At 45.0% G+C, this 19899-nt stretch overlaps 1 protein-coding gene across 1 annotated transcript; it reads left to right on the forward strand.

Annotated features, from left to right (window-relative positions):
• Window positions 1-581: 581 nt before the first annotated feature.
• LOC139407376 (calmodulin-1) lies at window positions 582-17450 on the forward strand. The gene is made up of 6 exons (XM_071151103.1): window positions 582-976; window positions 7086-7116; window positions 8185-8328; window positions 11121-11227; window positions 13207-13342; window positions 16443-17450. The coding sequence occupies exons 1-6, from the start codon at window positions 974-976 to the stop codon at window positions 16469-16471; spliced, it is 450 nt and encodes a 149-aa protein (XP_071007204.1). The 5' UTR covers window positions 582-973; the 3' UTR covers window positions 16472-17450.
• The last annotated feature ends 2449 nt before the right edge of the window (window positions 17451-19899 follow it).

The following is a 19899-nucleotide window of genomic DNA, read 5'->3' on the forward strand; positions in this document are numbered from 1 at the left end:
AATTATGTTTTTGCGTCAAAATACAGGGAATATGGAGGTTCCCCTGTCCTTATTCACGAGGAGGCATTATGTTGCACAGGTTATAGGCCTAATATGTTGTATTTAAGGCAAGGTTTGTAAAATGACTTGAATGAGACATATAGTTTAGAGTTAGCAAGACCTATAATAGGTGTGGCAGGTAGCTTGGCAGGTAGGAGAATTGGGCCAGTGATCGAAAGTTTGCAGGATCGAATCCCCGAGCTGACAATGGTACAAATCTGTCGTTCTGAACAAGGCAGTTAACCCACTGTTCCCCGGGCGCCGATGACGTTGATCTCGATTAGGCAGCTCTGATTCAGAGGTGTTGGGTTAAATCCCTAATAAAATAATAACACACCAAGGACTGTCTCAAATGACCTTGGTGACTCATATGACCTTGCCGTAGTGTAAAGAGAGTTGGTGCGCTATGGCGCAAATCAGAATTGAAATGAGGGGATGTGCAGTCTACAATGTGCACAACAGGCCTGCTAACTACAGCAGACGCAGGGCGGCCCTGTGATTGACGTGTCTCCGCCTTGTAGTGGGAGGGACTTAAACACAGTATCTGCAGTTGGAGAAATAAGGAAGTGAGTGAACAGGCTGGGGTATTGTCTAGATGGCCTACAGCTTTTGTCAAATAGACTTCAACGGTATATTTTATTTTAGCTAACCATAGATTTAGCTTTTCCTAACTTTAACCTGATCATCCTAACCTGGTACATTAATTCTCCTAACCTGCTGCGTAAATTCTAAACCTACTACGAAAAGTAAATTTGAACAAAAGCTGTATCCATTCTAGCCACTACTACATGCTGGGCTAGGGTCGCGGAATGATACATAGTCCCCATTCTAACCACGGCGAGTATACACGTCTATCCCGCTAGTGGAAACTCCATCTAAAGAACCAGCGCACTCCTAGTCTGCTTCATAGATAATCAGCCTAGATCCATCAAACATGGTATGTATTTTGATTCCTTTGTAGATCATTTGTCAATGCATTCAATGCCACGATATAACGGGAAATGAATGAGGCTATTGGTAAAGATTTGAGGAAATCCTCTATTTTGCCACTCATAGATTTACAGAATTTTATTTTACCGGGATTTAAATTAAGACCATCAAAAGGCGTGCTATTTTGCAGATATTATGTCGTTGCATGGGATATTTAATTTAGCCTCGAGGGTGAGTTGATTAGATTTGGACGGACGTTTTCCGTGGAGCGGGGATTCCGCGATAACTGCGCAATTCTTACGGCATATTAGCTGGCTCGATGGCAATATCGGGGCATGTAGCCAATGATAGATACTTCATTGCATGTAGCTAACATGTCCCATGTTGCTGCACAGTGCAGATTGAATGAATTATTCGATTAGATTAATAGCATCGGGATAACTAGCAAGGTAAACTAGATGATTACAGCATAGATATGTAGCTAAAAGTTATTACATTTCAGAGTCTCTGTGTGTAGGCTGGAATGGAGTAGCGCGCTACGAATATGGGGGATGCTGCTGATGTCATGTGTCTATGATTGATAACCCGTTTTATTATCTGGCGATCGAGTTACATATATCAACTCCTGTATGATATTGATTAAGATTAATCTAATTTTGAGGCAAATTAATCAATTCAGTAGTTCGATAGGTCTATTAGCTGCTTTTGTCGATGTTGCATCATCGTATCTTGCTGCCTAGAGACGATAATGATAATTGCAACAATCTATCTTTCGCCTCTGATCCGTAACATAAATCCCAACATCTACCACAAATGAGGGGGATCAGACAAATTGCAACATTGTATATAGTTTGGCCCGCTGGCGTTCTGCAGAACAGTAGTTAGAATGTTTCGGATGCTTCTTCACGCTCCGTTTATGTCAATGTAATGCCGACTGATTTGGTTGTCTTTTGCAAATTCTCAATGCAAATGCTATGATGCTTCTCGTTTCATCGAGTCGCCAAAGTTCTTTGGCAGTCACATAGGCAGCCCACTGTACAGTAACCTAGGCAAGAACATCAACAGCTGTTCAGTCTTGGGTCTGTTTGGTATGAATAAATTAATTTAAATGCAGAAAACAGTATTTGTTTGACGTCTTCCTTATCAAATCCGTTTGCAGTTACAACATTGTTTTATGGGAATTATTATCAGATTAAATCAGCAATGCATTTCAAACTTCACTGTATAACTGTCAAACAGTCCACAATGTTGGAATCGAGCTCATTAAATTCCATATAAAAGCCCTCTCTCAGCCAAATGTCAGTCCTGATGTAGAAGTGATGCAGCCAGGGTGTGTTGAAGCAGGGAAAAGGCCTCTCCCAGTCAGTATATTGATTCCCTGCCCTATGGATCGTTCACAGCTCTGGGGAAGTCAAGACATATAAACTACATTTTTCTCTGTGTGAACAAATATCCCATATGTGGTATTGCACGGCATGCCGAAGGTTTCATGTTGCATACCACGGTAATAATTGGAGTATATAAATGGAGCTTTTGAAAAGTTGAATCTGTGCGTGAACCTCTGTGTAGGCCTACCGTACACTACAACACAATACAGCTATTGAAGTGCAAACAGTGTGTCTCAATTGAGACGGATGTGTCATGTAAGTAGTCTGAGTGTAAACGGGCCTATCCTAGTCCTGTGTCATGTAAGTAGTCTGAGTGTAAACGGGCCTGTCCTATTCCTGTTCCCGCCTTGTTTGCTGGTGCACGTGGAGTAACTTAGAGGACATGTGATCCAGTGCATTGAATCATTTATTTGCTTGGCAAATGGTCCCATCCAGGCATGGACGGGTCCGTCTGTAAACTGCTATCAGGATTGTGTTCGTTCATTAGGCACCTGACTGACTGAAACAGGGAGGGACTACAGGGAGGGGACTCCAATAATAATGTTATTTTTTATTTTTCCGTTGCAAAAAGTTTTCCCTTGTGTGCCCAAATGAACACGACCCAGTTGTAGACTGAACTCAAACCACCACTCAGGTCAATATGGCCTGGTCCTATCCTGCAGACAGCAGTTAGTTAGCTGCTGCTGTTGCTAGTTGGTGACCAGCTGGACTAAAACAAAAGACACGTACAGCACATTATGAGCTGAAAAGCCTCCCGGTACAAAAGTGCGTGTTTGGGTGTGTAGTGTTTCCCCGGGGACTAAGGGTTTCCTTTGTTATGAGTCATGTTGATAAGCTATAGGGGAAGCAGGTCCTTTGAAAGAGGCCTGTTGGTTTGCATAGTCCAAATATTGTGTGGTGCCTCTGCTGACACTACCTACACTCCTGTAGCCTACTGCTGTAAAACTGTAGCCTACTGCTGTAAAACTGTAGCCTACTGCTGTAAAACTGTAGCCTAGAGAGTAGAAACACCAGAATAATACCTGCCCTGTCAATGATGTTTGAGAAGAATGGTGCACTGCATACCAGACTGAGCTAGCTAGTTTCTCCTGTAGGCTACTGCTGTAAACCCAAGCCTGTATTGTAACCTAAAGACAGACACCAGAATACTAAGGGGGGGGGGGGCTGTGTGTCAGCCTGTTGAGTCCTGTCTCTAGTCCCATACTGAGGTTGACACAACACCCTCATGTCCATAGGACACAGTGAATCAGAGGGAGTGTGTGTGTCTGTGGTCTTTGGGGTTGTTCTGTGTTGTGTAAATTCACCAGTACTTTGCTGCCTACCAACAGATTGCACATCCACCCAGCCCCTGTTGCCTTCCTGCTAGACTGGCCAGAAGAGCGAGGGAGGGAGGGAGCCCCAGAGAGGAAAGGCCTGTAGTAGGAGTGTGGGCATGGTTCCAGGCAGACCTAGCCATGCCAAGGGAAAGGAAAGGGAAGGCCTGGTCGCGCAGCAGCACTGTGAGGCCCAGTCATGGAAAGGCAAGGCAAGGGAAGGAATGGGCGGGTGTAGGCCTGGCTGCGCAGCAGCACGGTGAGGCCTAACTGTCTGAGAAACAGCCACAGGATCTCTGCCACTGAACCCACCGAACGCCCAGCCTTTCAGAGGGAAGAACAGTTAGAGAGAGAGACACAACATTTCACAAACCTCACAGATGGAGAGAACGAGGGAGACCGGAAGAATGAGGAAAGGAAAGCAAAGGCTGTTGTCCTCCATTTTATTGAATCACGTCAGCTCATGTATGGACCTGGGCCAGTGATGCAGCATCAGAGCCATGTAGAAACTGTTTTGCTATCAGCTGAAGTTAAAGAGCATCTCCAAAATAATGTAAGTTGAGGTCTAGGACTTCAGATGAATCCCCTTCTCCATTGCTCTGTGTGATTTATCAGAACCAACAGACCTTATCACAAGGAAGGGAAACCTCACCCCACACACACAGTATGCCTACGCTACAAGGAGTGGTGGGTGTGTCATGGTGTCACGTGACCATTCATGTTGTGGACTGAGGCAGGTCTACAGTGCCTTGCGAAAGTATTCGGCCCCCTTGAACTTTGCGACCTTTTGCCACATTTCAGGCTTCAAACATAAAGATATAAAACTGTATTGTTTTGTGAAGAATCAACAACAAGTGGGACACAATCATGAAGTGGAACGACATTTATTGGATATTTCAAACTTTTTTAACAAATAAAAAACTGAAAAATTGGGCGTGCAAAATTATTCAGCCCCTTTACTTTCAGTGCAGCAAACTCTCTCCAGAAGTTCAGTGAGGATCTCTGAATGATCCAATGTTGACCTAAATGACTAATGATGATAAATACAATCCACCTGTGTGTAATCAAGTCTCTGTATAAATGCACCTGCACTGTGATAGTCTCAGAGGTCCGTTAAAAGCGCAGAGAGCATCATGAAGAACAAGGAACACACCAGGCAGGTCCGAGATACTGTTGTGAAGAAGTTTAAAGCCGGATTTGGATACAAAAAGATTTCCCAAGCTTTAAACATCCCAAGGAGCACTGTGCAAGCGATAATATTGAAATGGAAGGAGTATCAGACCACTGCAAATCTAACAAGACCTGGCCGTCCCTCTAAACTTTCAGCTCATACAAGGAGAAGACTGATCAGAGATGCAGCCAAGAGGCCCATGATCACTCTGGATGAACTGCAGAGATCTACAGCTGAGGTGGGAGACTCTGTCCATAGGACAACAATCAGTCGTATATTGCACAAATCTGGCCTTTATGGAAGAGTGGCAAGAAGAAAGCCATTTCTTAAAGATATCCATAAAAAGTGTTGTTTAAAGTTTGCCACAAGCCACCTGGGAGACACACCAAACATGTGGAAGAAGGTGCTCTGGTCAGATGAAACCAAAATTAAACTTTTTGGCAACAATGCAAAACGTTATGTTTGGCGTAAAAGCAACACAGCTCATCACCCTGAACACACCATCTACACTGTCAAACATGGTGGTGGCAGCATCATGGTTTGGGCCTGCTTTTCTTCAGCAGGGACAGGGAAGATGGTTAAAATTGATGGGAAGATGGATGAAGCCAAATACAGGACCATTCTGGAAGAACCTGATGGAGTCTGCAAAAGACCTGAGACTGGGACGGAGATTTGTCTTCCAACAAGACAATGATCCAAAACATAAAGCAAAATCTACAATGGAATGGTTCAAAAATAAACATATCCAGGTGTTAGAATGGCCAAGTCAAAGTCCAGACCTGAATCCAATCGAGAATCTGTGGAAAGAACTGAAAACTGCTGTTCACAAATGCTCTCCATCCAACCTCACTGAGCTCGAGCTGTTTTGCAAGGAGGAATGGGAAAAAAATTCAGTCTCTCGATGTACAAAACTGATAGAGACATGCCCCAAGCGACTTACAGCTGTAATCGCAGCAAAAGGTGGCGCTACAAAGTATTAACTTAAGGGGGCTGAATAATTTTGCACGCCCAATTTTTCAGTTTTTGATTTGTTAAAAAAGTTTGAAATATCCAATAAATGTCGTTCCACTTCATGATTGTGTCCCACTTGTTGTTGATTCTTCACAAAAAAATACAGTTTTATAACTTTATGTTTGAAGCCTGAAATGTGGCAAAAAGTCGCAAAGTTCAAGGGGGCCGAATACTTTCGCAAGGCACTGTATGTTTAGTGTTCTCAAACCCCAGATATTGAATACACACAGATCTATCTATAAAGCCTAGACACATGCTGTACTGTAGGATATTTCTTCTATTTTTTGACAGAACTGGTTGCTATTCTGTGTGACTCATTTCACAGGAAACCTGGTGATGGAAACTATTGGCATACAGGGAAATGTCACGTAGAGGGTGTGTGTGTGTGTGTGTTCTGTTTTTCCCACTACCAGCACCAGGCACTCTGTTACATCAGTGGTTTGTTTTCCATAATCATAAGCATGTTTTCCCAATCTGTGGGGGGGGGGGGGACCTGTGGGATTAACCATTCACACACACACACACCCCACACACCAACAGGCTTTAGGTGCTTTCGTAAGACCTACGCTGCTGCTGCTGCCACTGTGTGAATGTTTGTTTGAAAGCTGTAGCCCTGTGTGTCTAAACTCTAAAGACGTCATTCATCTGTGGGTCACTACTAAAAAGGAGTGCTGCCAAGTCACTTACACACACACACACACACCTCTGACTCAGCTGTTAAATAGCACTAACAGAGAACATACAGGGAGGTAGTCATGCAGACCAAGCCAACTGAATACACCCCTACAGCCATTGTTTTTTCATGTTACAGCAGGCCAGGGCCAGAAATCATTTAGAAATCATGAAATAGGACAAAACACATTTTAAACAGGGTCGGTTCTATCTGGGTAATGTTCCGATGGGAGAAAATGCTATGTACTACCTGAGCTTGGTCAATAAGAACACTCTTTCTGTTTCAAAAACATGTTTTTGTGTCCACTGACTGAACACATCCCAGGCTAGTCTAGCCTCTGGAACAAGGTTGCCTCTGTCTGGGCCAAGGTTGCCTCTGTCTGGGCCAAGGTGGGGGATATTCTGGTTCCCCATCCAAGTCACTGGTCTGTAGAGGTCCCTGGTCTGAGCCTTGAACAGTGTCCTCACCGTGGGGAAGGTGACAGCCAGGAGAACATGGTTAAGTAGTTTGGTATTGAGTGATTGAGTGATGTTGGTTCCCTCTCCCTCTTTTTTCCTCAGGCCGATCAGCTAACAGAGGAACAGATTGCAGGTAGGAACCACTGAGTAATCACTCCAGCATGCTTTTAACACGGCTGACTCATTTAATGAACAGCACACACACAGACATACAGGGAAAACACACACACACACACACACATATATACACACACACACACAGATATACACGTCCATACACACACACACACACACGCACACACACTCTCACAGATATACACGTCCATACACACACATATATACACGTCCACACACACACAGACATACAGGGAAAACACACGCATACACGTCCACACACATATCATATACACGTCCACACACACACATCCATATACACACTTCCACACACACATACACATCCACACACATATACATATATATATATATATACAGTGAGCTCCAGAAGTATTGGGACAGCGACCCATGTGTTGTTGTTTTGTCTCTGTACTCCAGCACTTTGGATTGGAAATGATATCATGACTATGAGGTTAAAGTGCAGACTGTCAGCTTTAATTTGTGGGTATTTTCATACATATTGAGTGAACCATTTAGAAACTACAGCACTTTTTCTACATAGTCGCCCCTCCCCCCCCCATTTTAGGGGACCAAAATTATTGGGATTTATGTGTATTAAAGTAGAAAAGTTTACAATTTGGTCCCATATTCATATCACTCAATGACTACATCAAGCGTGTGACTCTAAAAACTGGTTGGACCCATTTTCTGTTTGTTTTGGTTGTGTTTCACATAATCTTGTGGCCAATAGAAATGAATGGTAATTAATGTATTGTCATTTTTATTGTAAATAGCAATAGAATATGTTTCGAAACACTTCTACATTAATGTGGATGCTACCATGGTTACAGATAATCCTGAATCAATATTGAATAATGATGCTTGAGAAAGTTAGACACACATATCATTCACTCAAGACATGCTAACCTCGCACCATTACCATAGCTGGGGAGGTTAGCATTTTTTGGGGGGGTATGATATTTATGCCTCTAACGTATAGCTTAATGTAAAGTGATACCCATCCCACAACCAAAGCTTGAGCAACAGCCCAAGAAACACTTTCATTCTCCTCCCTCCCTTCTCACAGAGTTCAAAGAGGCGTTCTCCTTATTCGACAAGGATGGTGACGGCACCATCACGACCAAAGAGCTGGGCACCGTGATGAGGTCGCTGGGACAGAACCCCACAGAGGCGGAGCTGCAGGACATGATCAATGAGGTCGATGCTGATGGTGAGTGTAGAAGTAAACAGACTCTATGTCAAAAAGGCAGGAAATGGGAAGCTTATAGACAAACCCGATTGGTGGAAAGTGGCCAGAGGAAGCTGGGGTAGTCATGGACACTTGTCTTGTGTCATCAGAAGAAGATGCATTTAGATCCAGCAACTGAATTTATCTGGTTATCTCCTCTGGATGCTGAAGTACATTATGACAACCTAACTGTTACATGCCTTATGGGCTGCTGGAGTGTACCAGCTCGCTGTCACAGTGTCAGCTTTACCAACGAGAGTCAGGCCTGTCACCGTGGTGAGTAACAGCTCTTCAAGAAGCCTGTCCCAACCCATAAACTTATCAACCCAACTCCCTCCTGCCTAGATAGTTCTGGCTGAGTCAACAGCGACTCATGAATGCCACCCTATTCCTTTTCTAGTGCACTACTTTTGACCAGGTCCTATAGGGGGATGCCATTTGGGACGCACTTTGAGTGATTGAGAATGAGGATGATCGTGGTGGATGTCAGTCGGCAGCGTCTTTGACTCTTAATGATGTTGGAAATGGAACCTGACAGCGTCTAGGTGACTGGTCAGACCTACCAAACTGAGGTGATGTCCTGTCAGTCGTCTAGGGGGCTGGTCAGACCTACCAAACTGATGTGATGTCCTGTCAGTCATCTAGGTGGCTGGTCAGACCTACCAAACTGAGGTGATGTCCTGTCAGTCATCTAGGGGGCCGGTCAGACCTACCAAACTGAGGTGATGTCCTGTCAGTCATCTAGGTGGCTGGTCAGACCTACCAAACTGAGGCGATGTCCTGTTAGCTTCTAGGGTTTTGGTAAATGGGGCCTTATCGATCGGACTGCCATATTGATCGAGCTCACCGTGGCTTGGCTCGCAGTATATATCCAAAGTTCTCCCTTCTCTCTCTGTTGTCTCTCTCTGTTCTCAACAGCAGGGCCACCGATTATCCCTCTCCTCTTTGTACATTCAGTTGCCTCATAGTGATGTCAACAGCAGGGCTATAGATTCTTTACTAAACAAGCAGAGTGCATGACAAAGGAAGTAGACAATGAGGTTAGCTTTACCCCAGAGAGCTGTGCTGTAGGTCGCTGAGAGGAGAGAGGCTTTACCCCAGAGAGCTGTGCTGTAGGTCTCTGAGAGGCTTTACCCCAGAGAGCTGTGCTGTAGGTCGCTGAGAGGAGAGAGGCTTTACCCCAGAGAGCTGTGCTGTTGGTCTCTGAGAGGAGAGAGTCTTTACCCCAGAGAGCTGTGCTGTAGGTCTCTGAGAGGCTTTACCCCAGAGAGCTGTGCTGTAGGTCTCTGAGAGGAGAGAGGCTTTACCCCAGAGAGCTGTGCTGTTGGTCTCTGAGAGGCTTTACCCCAGAGAGCTGTGCTGTAGGTCTCTGAGAGGCTTTACCCCAGAGAGCTGTGCTGTAGGTCTCTGAGAGGAGAGAGGCTTTACCCCAGAGAGCTGTGATATCACCTCTGAGAGGAGAGCGGCTCTGAAGTAGTGTTTATGTTGCCCTGTCATTTTTTTCTTCTTATCGTTCACTGTTATCCCCTACCATGTGAAAAATAGTTGGACTTTCAGCTGTTTTCGTAGAGGCCTTTCTGCCTTGTCTATGAAAAGCTATTCTGTGGAATGAATGTCGTCACAGACAATAGAATGAGTCTGCTTCCTATAATTTGCGATAGCAGTGCCTCCTTACATAGGCTATATAATCACACCATCTCCCACTAGTTCCGTCTCTCCTCTTCTCTCCCTCGCTCCATCTTTCTCCCACCCACTCCATCTCCCCCTCTCGTACACCACAGGCAGAGTCATAGCCAAGAGTCAGTCAGCCAGCTCTCCATCTCCCCCTCTCGTACGCCACAGGCAGAGTCATAGCCAAGAGTGTCAGCCAGCTCTCCATCACCCCATCTCCCCCTCTCGTACGCCACAGGCAGTCATAGCCAAGAGTCAGTCAGTCAGCCAGCACTCCATCTCCCCCTCTAGTATGCCACAGGCAGAGTCATAGCCAAGAGTCAGTCAGCCAGCTCTCCATCACTCCATCTCCCCCTCTCGTACGCCACAGGCAGAGTCATAGCCAAGAGTGTCAGCCAGCTCTCCATCACCCCATCTCCCCCTCTTGTACGCCACAGGCAGAGTCATAGCCAAGAGTCAGTCAGCCAGCTCTCCATCACCCCATCTCCCCCTCTTCCAGGGGGGATTTTCCTGCCTTGCTACCTAGTGTCTAAACACACACATGCACTCACACACCTAGTTGAGTGTGTTTCCCAGTCTGTGTCTATGTCTCTGAGTGTTAGTTAACAGGTCATTATCTAGAGACATGGGCTCCGATACTATACAGAAACTATACGTTTTGTTTGAAACGATTCGGTTTGATTAGAGAACAAATCGATTTGATGCTTCTCACATTTGTTGCATAAACACATTCATTTTCCATTCTAAATGAAAACCTGCTGCTGATGGAGCTCATGAGCTGGGGCCTCTCTGAGCTGGGGCCTCTGAGCTGGGGCCTCTGAGCTGGGGCCTCTCTGAGCTGGGGCCTCTCTGAGCTGGGGCCTCTCTGAGCTGGGCCTCTCTGAGCTGGGGCCTCTCTGAGCTGGGGCCTCTCTGAGCTGGGGCCTCTCTGAGCTGGGGCCTCTCTGAGCTGGGGCCTCTCTGAGCTGGGGCCTCTCTGAGCCTGTGTGTGTGTAAATTACAAATCAGCTATGACATAGCCAATGAATATATAGCACAATTTTGGATTTGTATTGCACTCTGCACCTTAACTGAATGTGGTAGTTCTATCTCCTCCAATCCAGGCAACGGCACCATTGACTTTCCAGAGTTCCTGACCATGATGGCCAGAAAAATGAAGGACACAGACAGTGAGGAGGAGATCCGTGAAGCCTTCAGGGTATTCGACAAGGTAAGGTACTACATGTATTCAGTGCCAATTTTACCATGTACATTTTTGGCAACCCCCCCCCCCCCCCATCCTTGGAGAGTAGATACTATTATCATCATACTCAATTTTGCTTTGTTCTAAACTAGTAAACGGTCAACTTTCATAAGATGTACCTACCTTTAATAAACACATCGTCAAACTCTTCCTGTTGTGGTGACGCTATATACAGTGCCTTGCGAAAGTATTCGGCCCCCTTGAACTTTGCGACCTTTTGCCACATTTCAGGCTTCAAACATAAAGATATAAAACTGTATTTTTTTGTGAAGAATCAACAACAAGTGGGACACAATCATGAAGTGGAACGACATTTATTGGATATTTCAAACTTTTCTAACAAATCAAAAACTGAAAAATTGGGTGTGCAAAATTATTCAGCCCCCTTAAGTTAATACTTTGTAGCGCCACCTTTTGCTGCGATTACAGCTGTAAGTCGCTTGGTGTATGTCTCTATCAGTTTTGCACATCGAGTGACTGAATTTTTTTCCCATTCCTCCTTGCAAAACAGCTCGAGCTCAGTGAGGTTGGATGGAGAGCATTTGTGAACAGCAGTTTTCAGTTCTTTCCACAGATTCTCGATTGGATTCAGGTCTGGACTTTGACTTGGCCATTCTAACACCTGGATATGTTTATTTTTGAACCATTCCATTGTAGATTTTGCTTTATGTTTTGGATCATTGTCTCGTTGGAAGACAAATCTCCGTCCCAGTCTCAGGTCTTTTGCAGACTCCATCAGGTTTTCTTCCAGAATGGTCCTGTATTTGGCTCCATCCATCTTCCCATCAATTTTAACCATCTTCCCTGTCCCTGCTGAAGAAAAGCAGGCCCAAACCATGATGCTGCCACCACCATGTTTGACAGTGGGGATGGTGTGTTCAGCTGTGTTGCTTTTACGCCAAACATAACGTTTTGCATTGTTGCCAAAAAGTTCAATTTTGGTTTCATCTGACCAGAGCACCTTCTTCCACATGTTTGGTGTGTCTCCCAGGTGGCTTGTGGCAAACTTTAAACAACACTTTTTATGGATATCTTTAAGAAATGGCTTTCTTCTTGCCACTCTTCCATAAAGGCCAGATTTGTGCAATATACGACTGATTGTTGTCTTATGGACAGAGTCTCCCACCTCAGCTGTAGATCTCTGCAGTTCATCCAGAGTGATCATGGGCCTCTTGGCTGCATCTCTGATCAGTCTTCTCCTTGTATGAGCTGAAAGTTTAGAGGGACGGCCAGGTCTTGGTAGATTTGCAGTGGTCTGATACTCCTTCCATTTCAATATTATCTCTTGCACAGTGCTCCTTGGGATGTTTAAAGCTTGGGAAATCTTTTTGTATCCAAATCCGGCTTTAAACTTCTTCACAACAGTATCTCGGACCTGCCTGGTGTGTTCCTTGTTCTTCATGATGCTCTCTGCGCTTTTAACGGACCTCTGAGACTATCACAGTGCAGGTGCATTTATACGGAGACTTGATTACACACAGGTGGATTGTATTTATCATCATTAGTCATTTAGGTCAACATTGGATCATTCAGAGATCCTCACTGAACTTCTGGAGAGATCTTGCTGCACTGAAAGTAAAGGGGCTGAATAATTTTGCACGACCAATTTTTCAGTTTTTGATTTGTTAAAAAAGTTTGAAATATCCAATAAATGTCGTTCCACTTCATGATTGTGTCCCACTTGTTGTTGATTCTTCACAAAAAAATACAGTTTTATATCTTTATGTTTGAAGCCTGAAATGTGGCAAAAGGTCCCAAAGTTCAAGGGGGCCGAATACTTTCGCAAGGCACTGTATATATCATTAACCGTCCAATGGGATTTAATTCTCCACTCATCATTACCCATTGGGGATTTGCCCCTCGGTTATATCCTGATTGCTCACCCAATGGGAATGCCTTTCCATCTATTCTCACCCAATGGGATTCCTTCTCTCCTGTGTCTCCAGGACGGAAACGGCTACATCAGTGCTGCAGAGCTCCGCCACGTCATGACAAACCTGGGGGAGAAGTTAACAGACGAGGAGGTAGACGAGATGATCAGAGAAGCAGACATTGATGGAGACGGACAGGTCAATTATGAAGGTAAGAGGACAAACCCTGTATGGTTAACCCAGCCACATGTAGAAGTGGTTATTAGATGGGAGACAGACGGACAGGTCAACTATGAAGGTAAGAGGACAAACCCTGTATGGTTAACCCAGCCACATGTAGCAGTGGTTATTGGATGGGAGACAGACGGGCAGGTCAACTATGAAGGTAAGAGGACAAACCCTGTATGGTTAACCCAGCCACATGCAGCAGTGGTTATTAGATGGGAGACAGACGGGCAGGTCAACTATGAAGGTAAGAGGACAAACCCTGTATGGTTAACCCAGCCACATGTAGCAGTGGTTATTGGATGGGAGACAGACGGGCAGGTCAACTATGAAGGTAAGAGGACAAACCCTGTATGGTTAACCCAGCCACATGTAGCAGTGGTTATTGGATGGGAGACAGACGGGCAGGTCAACTATGAAGGTAAGAGGACAAACCCTGTATGGTTAACCCAGCCACATGCAGCAGTGGTTATTAGATGGGAGACAGACGGACAGGTCAACTATGAAGGTAAGAGGACAAACCCTGTATGGTTAACCCAGCCACATGTAGCAGTGGTTATTGGATGGGAGACAGACGGGCAGGTCAACTATGAAGGTAAGAGGACAAACCCTGTATGGTTAACCCAGCCACATGTAGCAGTGGTTATTGGATGGGAGACAGACGGGCAGGTCAACTATGAAGGTAAGAGGACAAACCCTGTATGGTTAACCCAGCCACATGTAGCAGTGGTTATTAGATGGGAGACAGACGGACAGGTCAACTATGAAGGTAAGAGGGCAGAAGGGGAGAGTGGGGTAAGTTGAGCCACCCTTGTTTCTAGGAAACCATACACAAAGTTAATCATTTGACCAAATATTTAGGAACAGGTCATCATATAAATGGAGTCTGAGAAGGAAGAAACCACGGTAACACTTTAATTGACACCATAACCATGTTATAATACTTTTGTATATATAGTGTATGTGGACACCTCTTCAAATTAGTGTATTCGGCTAGTTTAGCCACACCTGTTGCTGACAGGTGTATAAAATCCAACAGGTCAGTTCGTCAAATTTCTGCCCTGCTAGAGCTGCCCCGGTCAACTCTAAGTGCTGTTATTGTGAAGTGGAAATGTGTAGGAGCAACAACGGCTCAGCCGCAAAGTGGTAGGCCACACAAGCTCACAGAACAGGACCGCCAAGTGTTGTAGCGTAAAAATCGTCTGTCCTCAGTTGCAACACTCACTACCGAATTCCAAACGGCCTCTGGAAGCAACGTCAGCAAGAACTGTTTGTCAGGAGCTTCATGAAATGGGTTTCCATGGCCGAGCAGCTGCACACAAGCCTAAGATCACCATGTGCAATTCCAAGCGTCGGCTGGAGTGGTGTAAAGCTCATCGCCATTGGACTGTGGAGACTTGGAAACGCGGTCTCTGGAGTGATCAATCACGCTGCAAACATCAAAGCAGTGACTGCAGGTTCATGCTATACAATATCCTTAGAGTACGACCCTACCTCACACAGGAAGTGGCACAGGTCCTAATCCAGGCACTTGTCATCTCCCATCTGGAATACTGCAACTCGCTAATGGCTGGTCTCCCCGCTTGCGCCATCAAACCACTGCAACTCATCCAGAATGCCGCAGCCTGCCTGGTGTTCAACCTTCCCAAATATTCCCATGTCATCCCACTCCTCCGCACACTCAACTGGCTTCCAGTTGAAGCTCTCATCCATTAAAAGAACAAGGTACTTGCCTACGGAGCAGCAAGAAGAACTGCCTCTCCCTAACTTCAGACTCTGCTCAAATCCTACACCCCAACCCGAGCCACCTTTTGGTCTTCTCCCGCTCAGCCCAGTCCGAGCTCTCCTCTGTCTCCACAGCAGAGTCCCGGCCCATCTTCCGAAAGTACATGAAACCCTACCTCTTCAAAGAGCATCTTTAATAATCCCACAGCACCCCCTTCTCACCCCTTATTAGATAGAACCGTTCCCAGATGGAGATACCATGAGGCCATTTGAATGAATCATCGTCACCATGCTAGAAGGCAGCCTTTTACTCTTTTTCTTGTGCTCTCTCTCTCTCTTTCTGTCTTTTTCTCTCTCTCCCACCCTCTCTCCCTCCCTCCCTCCCTCTCTCTTCCTCTCCCCCTCTCTCTCTCTCACTCTTATTCCCACAGAGCATTACACTGTTCACTAATATTCTAGAAGGAGCTGTTGACACAATAAACAGTCCATACATCTTGGCTTCCCTACTTCCTCCCTCCCTCAATGTGCCATTAAACACCATACAGTATGTACTCTATAAGCGTTTGAAAGACTTTTCTTTATTTTGGTTGGACGTCATTGTGTTGTATTCACAGTGCAGTGACTTTTTAATTAAATACGCTTAATGAGGTGAACATGGAAGCTGTTTGGAAATGGGACATTAATTAGAATGATGTGCGTTGTGTTCCTACACTGCTTGATATAAAAAAAATTAAAAAAGGAATAAAACAATTTAGCAGGTGACTGCCCCGCCTAGTCCTGGGTTAATGGGGCCCAATGAGCTACAGTACGTTCCTAATCTTTGTCTTTTCTCTCTCTCTCTCTATCTCTCTGACTCTCTATCTCCCTGACTCTCTATCTCTCTGACTCTCTATCTCTCTGACTCTCTATCTCTCTGACTCTCTATCTCTCTGACTCTCTATCTCTCTGACTCTCTCTCTCTCTGACTCTCTCTCTCTCTCTGACACTCTCTCTCTCTCTGACACTCTCTCTCTCTCTGACACTCTCTCTCTCTCTGACACTCTCTCTCTCTGACACTCTCTAATTGTTTTATATTTTTGACATTTTGTCACGAAATGCAGCTTCGTCTCAGGTTGTGCAGTGGTTGCACAGCCTTTCCTCTACAGGGAGCCAGGTCTTCTCAATGGCAAGGCTGTGCTCACTGAGCCTGTACTTTGTCAAGGTTTTTCTAAGGTTAAATAGTTAGCCACAGTGTACTGTCGATTTAGGGCCAGATAGAACTGCATTTTGCTTTGACTTTCCCAATAAGCAATATAGTTCTGTTTTGACTGTGTTGTAATTTGGTTTATCCTGATTGATTTCTTTCTCTCTCTCTCCTACAGAGTTTGTACAGATGATGACTGCAAAGTGAACCTCGTCTGACTTGCCCTGTTCCCTCTTAGAGAGGAAAAAAATAATATCTGTTTTACTTACCTCTTGGGGAAAAAACTGTTTTCATTTATTCATACTGTTTCTCTATAGAAAATAAACAAATGTTGAAATAAAATCTCTTTCCACACAGAGAGAAAAAAATATATAAAACGTATACAAAAAGTGTCTGCATGATATGGTTAGTGACCCTGTCCCCCAAAAATGAGTTCAGCATTAGTACTTTAAAAGATGCAAATACAAACCCTGTAATAACTACCTTCAAACCGAAGCAAGGCATTTGGATCCCATGGAACCTTGGAACCCCTTCCAGGTTCCATCTATCTGCTAGTGGTAATGTTTGGGCTGGCCGTCTCTCTTTCTCTCTCTCTCTTCTCGGTTTTCTGATCTTTATGCATGCAGCTTGTGACTGGAGCACTCCCTGCAGCCAATCAGAGCGTGCTGATTCCACAGGGGCATCGTTGGTCTGGTACAGTTTTTTTGTATTTGGAGAGGAATCCTGGTGATATGGTAAATGAAAGGAAATATGGTTCTTATTCAAGCTGAAAGCTGAATGAAACTTACTTGTATGCTAGATTAAAATATATATTTTAAAAAATATATTACATTTTCAAAATGTTTGGCATGTTTGTTTTTGTTGTTATGTTATTTGGAGGTCCATGTTAGGTATGTGTGTACCTGTTCTGAATAGGAGGGATATAAGGAGTCTTGTGGTGGAGCTTTGTTTTAGTTTTTTCATCTTTCTGGCTCTAAGGGACATTCACCGGCCTTTTTCTTTAAGTTTTCTCGACTCGGACAGGAGTGTGGCGAGGTTGTTGTGTTTATCTGCAGTATGCATTCTGTAGGTAGGAGTTTCAGCAGTCTTATCCACTGTTCATCTGAGTTCACTTTACATTCATTCCAAGTTGTAAATGCTAGTCCTCATTTTTTTTTTTTCCAAATAAAAAGACCATGGACCTTGACTGGGTTTCTCGTGTGGTTATTTTAGGGGCATGATAAGATGTCGTGTTTGACCACACGTGACAGGTTTTTTTATCTATTGCGAAATATCAACTGATATTGGATTATACCTGATAAAGATCAATTAGGCATATTTCAATAATAGTCCTAGCAAATTCAATTGTTCAAGATCACTGTTTATCCTTCGTAGGCTAAAGTGTCATGTGACAGTGTTACATTTAGCATTACCACTCACAGCAACATTTGAGCCTCTCAGGAAAGAACACCGCTGTTTTCTTTCTCACTGAGCCCTAGATATACATACACATCTAAGCTGTGCTTCAGTCTTTCTCTCGCTCTAGATCTGAGGGAGTTGCTAGGCAACAGCCGCATGCTGTTGGGGTTTTGAAAAAGGCAAGTGGGAGGTTAAATAAGCCTCAACTGGAGGGAGAAGCTTCTGTGCTGTAAGCAACCTTGTCCGGGTAAGGCAAACCCAGGCTAACCTGTTAATGTTTCAAACCCAGGCTAACCTGTTCATGTTTCAAACCCCACAGTAATAGGGACAAAGGGTTGGTTTGCCATGCTACAATATTACATACAAGTCAAAGAAGACTTAACCACATTGTTTAACCATATTTGGGTCATGATTACAGTTCGGCTGTCTGTCCACCCCCCACAGGCTATCCCAGCTCCATTCTGACCTGTTTTAAAGTTTTCCATGAGTACCGATAGGAGTTTGAGCACATGTTTCTCCATGCAGTGGAGTGGCTCTGCTTCTGTCCATGAAAGGGCTAGCATGCATCATTCTTTAGCATACAGGTCCAATCTCAATAGGCTATAGAATGTGCACATTCATTTTATGTGGATTCCAGATCCCCACATGTTCTGTTCTGCTTAGATGAGGCCTATAGGATTGTTACATCATGTTTGTGGTTTGTGTGATATATTAAACACATCTCCTAGCATTGTAGACATCTGGAAATATACACCGCCATCTGTGACGAAAATGTGTTCTAATAACCATGTAGAGGACCCACAAGACATAATGAGAAATACACCCACCTTCACCCCTTAGGGACCAGTTGACTAAAGGCTCCATGACAACCCACCTTCACCCCTTAGGGACCAGTTAACTAAAGGCTCCATGACAACCCACCTTCACCCCTTAGGGACCAGTTAACTAAAGGCTCCATGACAACCCACCTTCACCCCTTAGGGACCAGTTAACTAAAGGCTCCATGACAACCCACTTTCACCCCTTAGGGACCAGTTAACTAAAGGCTCCATGACAACCCACCTTCACCCCTTAAGGACCAGTTAACTAAAGGCTCCATGACAACCCACCTTCACCCCTTAGGGACCAGTTAACTAAAGGCTCCATGACAACCCACCTTCACCCCTTAGGGACCAGTTAACTAAAGGCTCCATGACAACCCACCTTCACCCCTTAGGGACCAGTTAACTAAAGGCTCCATGACAACCCACCTTCACCCTTTAGGGACCAGTTAACTAAAGGCTCCATGACATCCCACCTTCACCACTTAGGGACCAGTTAACTAAAGGCTCCATGACAACCCACCTTCACCCCTTAGGGACCAGTTGACTAAAGGCTCCATGACAACCCACCTTCACCCCTTAGGGACCAGTTGACTAAAGGCTCCATGACAACCCACCTTCACCCCTTAGGGACCAGTTAACTAAAGGCTCCATGACAACCCACCTTCACCCCTTAGGGACCAGTTAACTAAAGGCTCCATGACAACCCACCTTCACCCCTTAGGGACCAGTTAACTAAAGGCTCCATGACAACCCACCTTCACCCTTTAGGGACCAGTTAACTAAAGGCTCCATGACAACCCACCTTCACCCCTTAGGGACCAGTTAACTAAAGGCTCCATGACAACCCACCTTCACCCCTTAGGGACCAGTTGACTAAAGGCTCCATGACAACCCACCTTCACCCCTTAGGGACCAGTTAACTAAAGGCTCCATGACAACCCACCTTCACCCCTTAGGGACCAGTTAACTAAAGGCTCCATGACAACCCACCTTCACCCCTTAGGGACCAGTTGACTAAAGGCTCCATGACAACCCACCTTCACCCCTTAGGGACCAGTTGACTAAAGGCTCCATGACATCCCACCTTCACCACTTAGGGACCAGTTAACTAAAGGCTCCATGACAACCCACCTTCACCCCTTAGGGACCAGTTGACTAAAGGCTCCATGACAACCCACCTTCACCCCTTAGGGACCAGTTAACTAAAGGCTCCATGACAACCCACCTTCACCCCTTAGGGACCAGTTAACTAAAGGCTCCATGACAACCCACCTTCACCCCTTAGGGACCAGTTAACTAAAGGCTCCATGACAACCCACCTTCACCCCTTAGGGACCAGTTAACTAAAGGCTCCATGACAACCCACCTTCACCCCTTTAGGGACCAGTTAACTAAAGGCTCCATGACAACCCA

This window comes from Oncorhynchus clarkii, chromosome 4 (genome assembly GCF_045791955.1).
Source record: "Oncorhynchus clarkii lewisi isolate Uvic-CL-2024 chromosome 4, UVic_Ocla_1.0, whole genome shotgun sequence".
Lineage (NCBI taxonomy): Eukaryota > Metazoa > Chordata > Actinopteri > Salmoniformes > Salmonidae > Oncorhynchus > Oncorhynchus clarkii.

Excerpts from the sequence above, each read along its gene's own strand:
- LOC139407376 (XM_071151103.1), top strand. Across the intron at positions 8,329-11,120 it reads CAATGAGGTCGATGCTGATG|GCAACGGCACCATTGACTTT; the intron begins GTGAGTGTAGAA and ends CCTCCAATCCAG. Across the intron at positions 11,228-13,206 it reads CCTTCAGGGTATTCGACAAG|GACGGAAACGGCTACATCAG; the intron begins GTAAGGTACTAC and ends CTGTGTCTCCAG.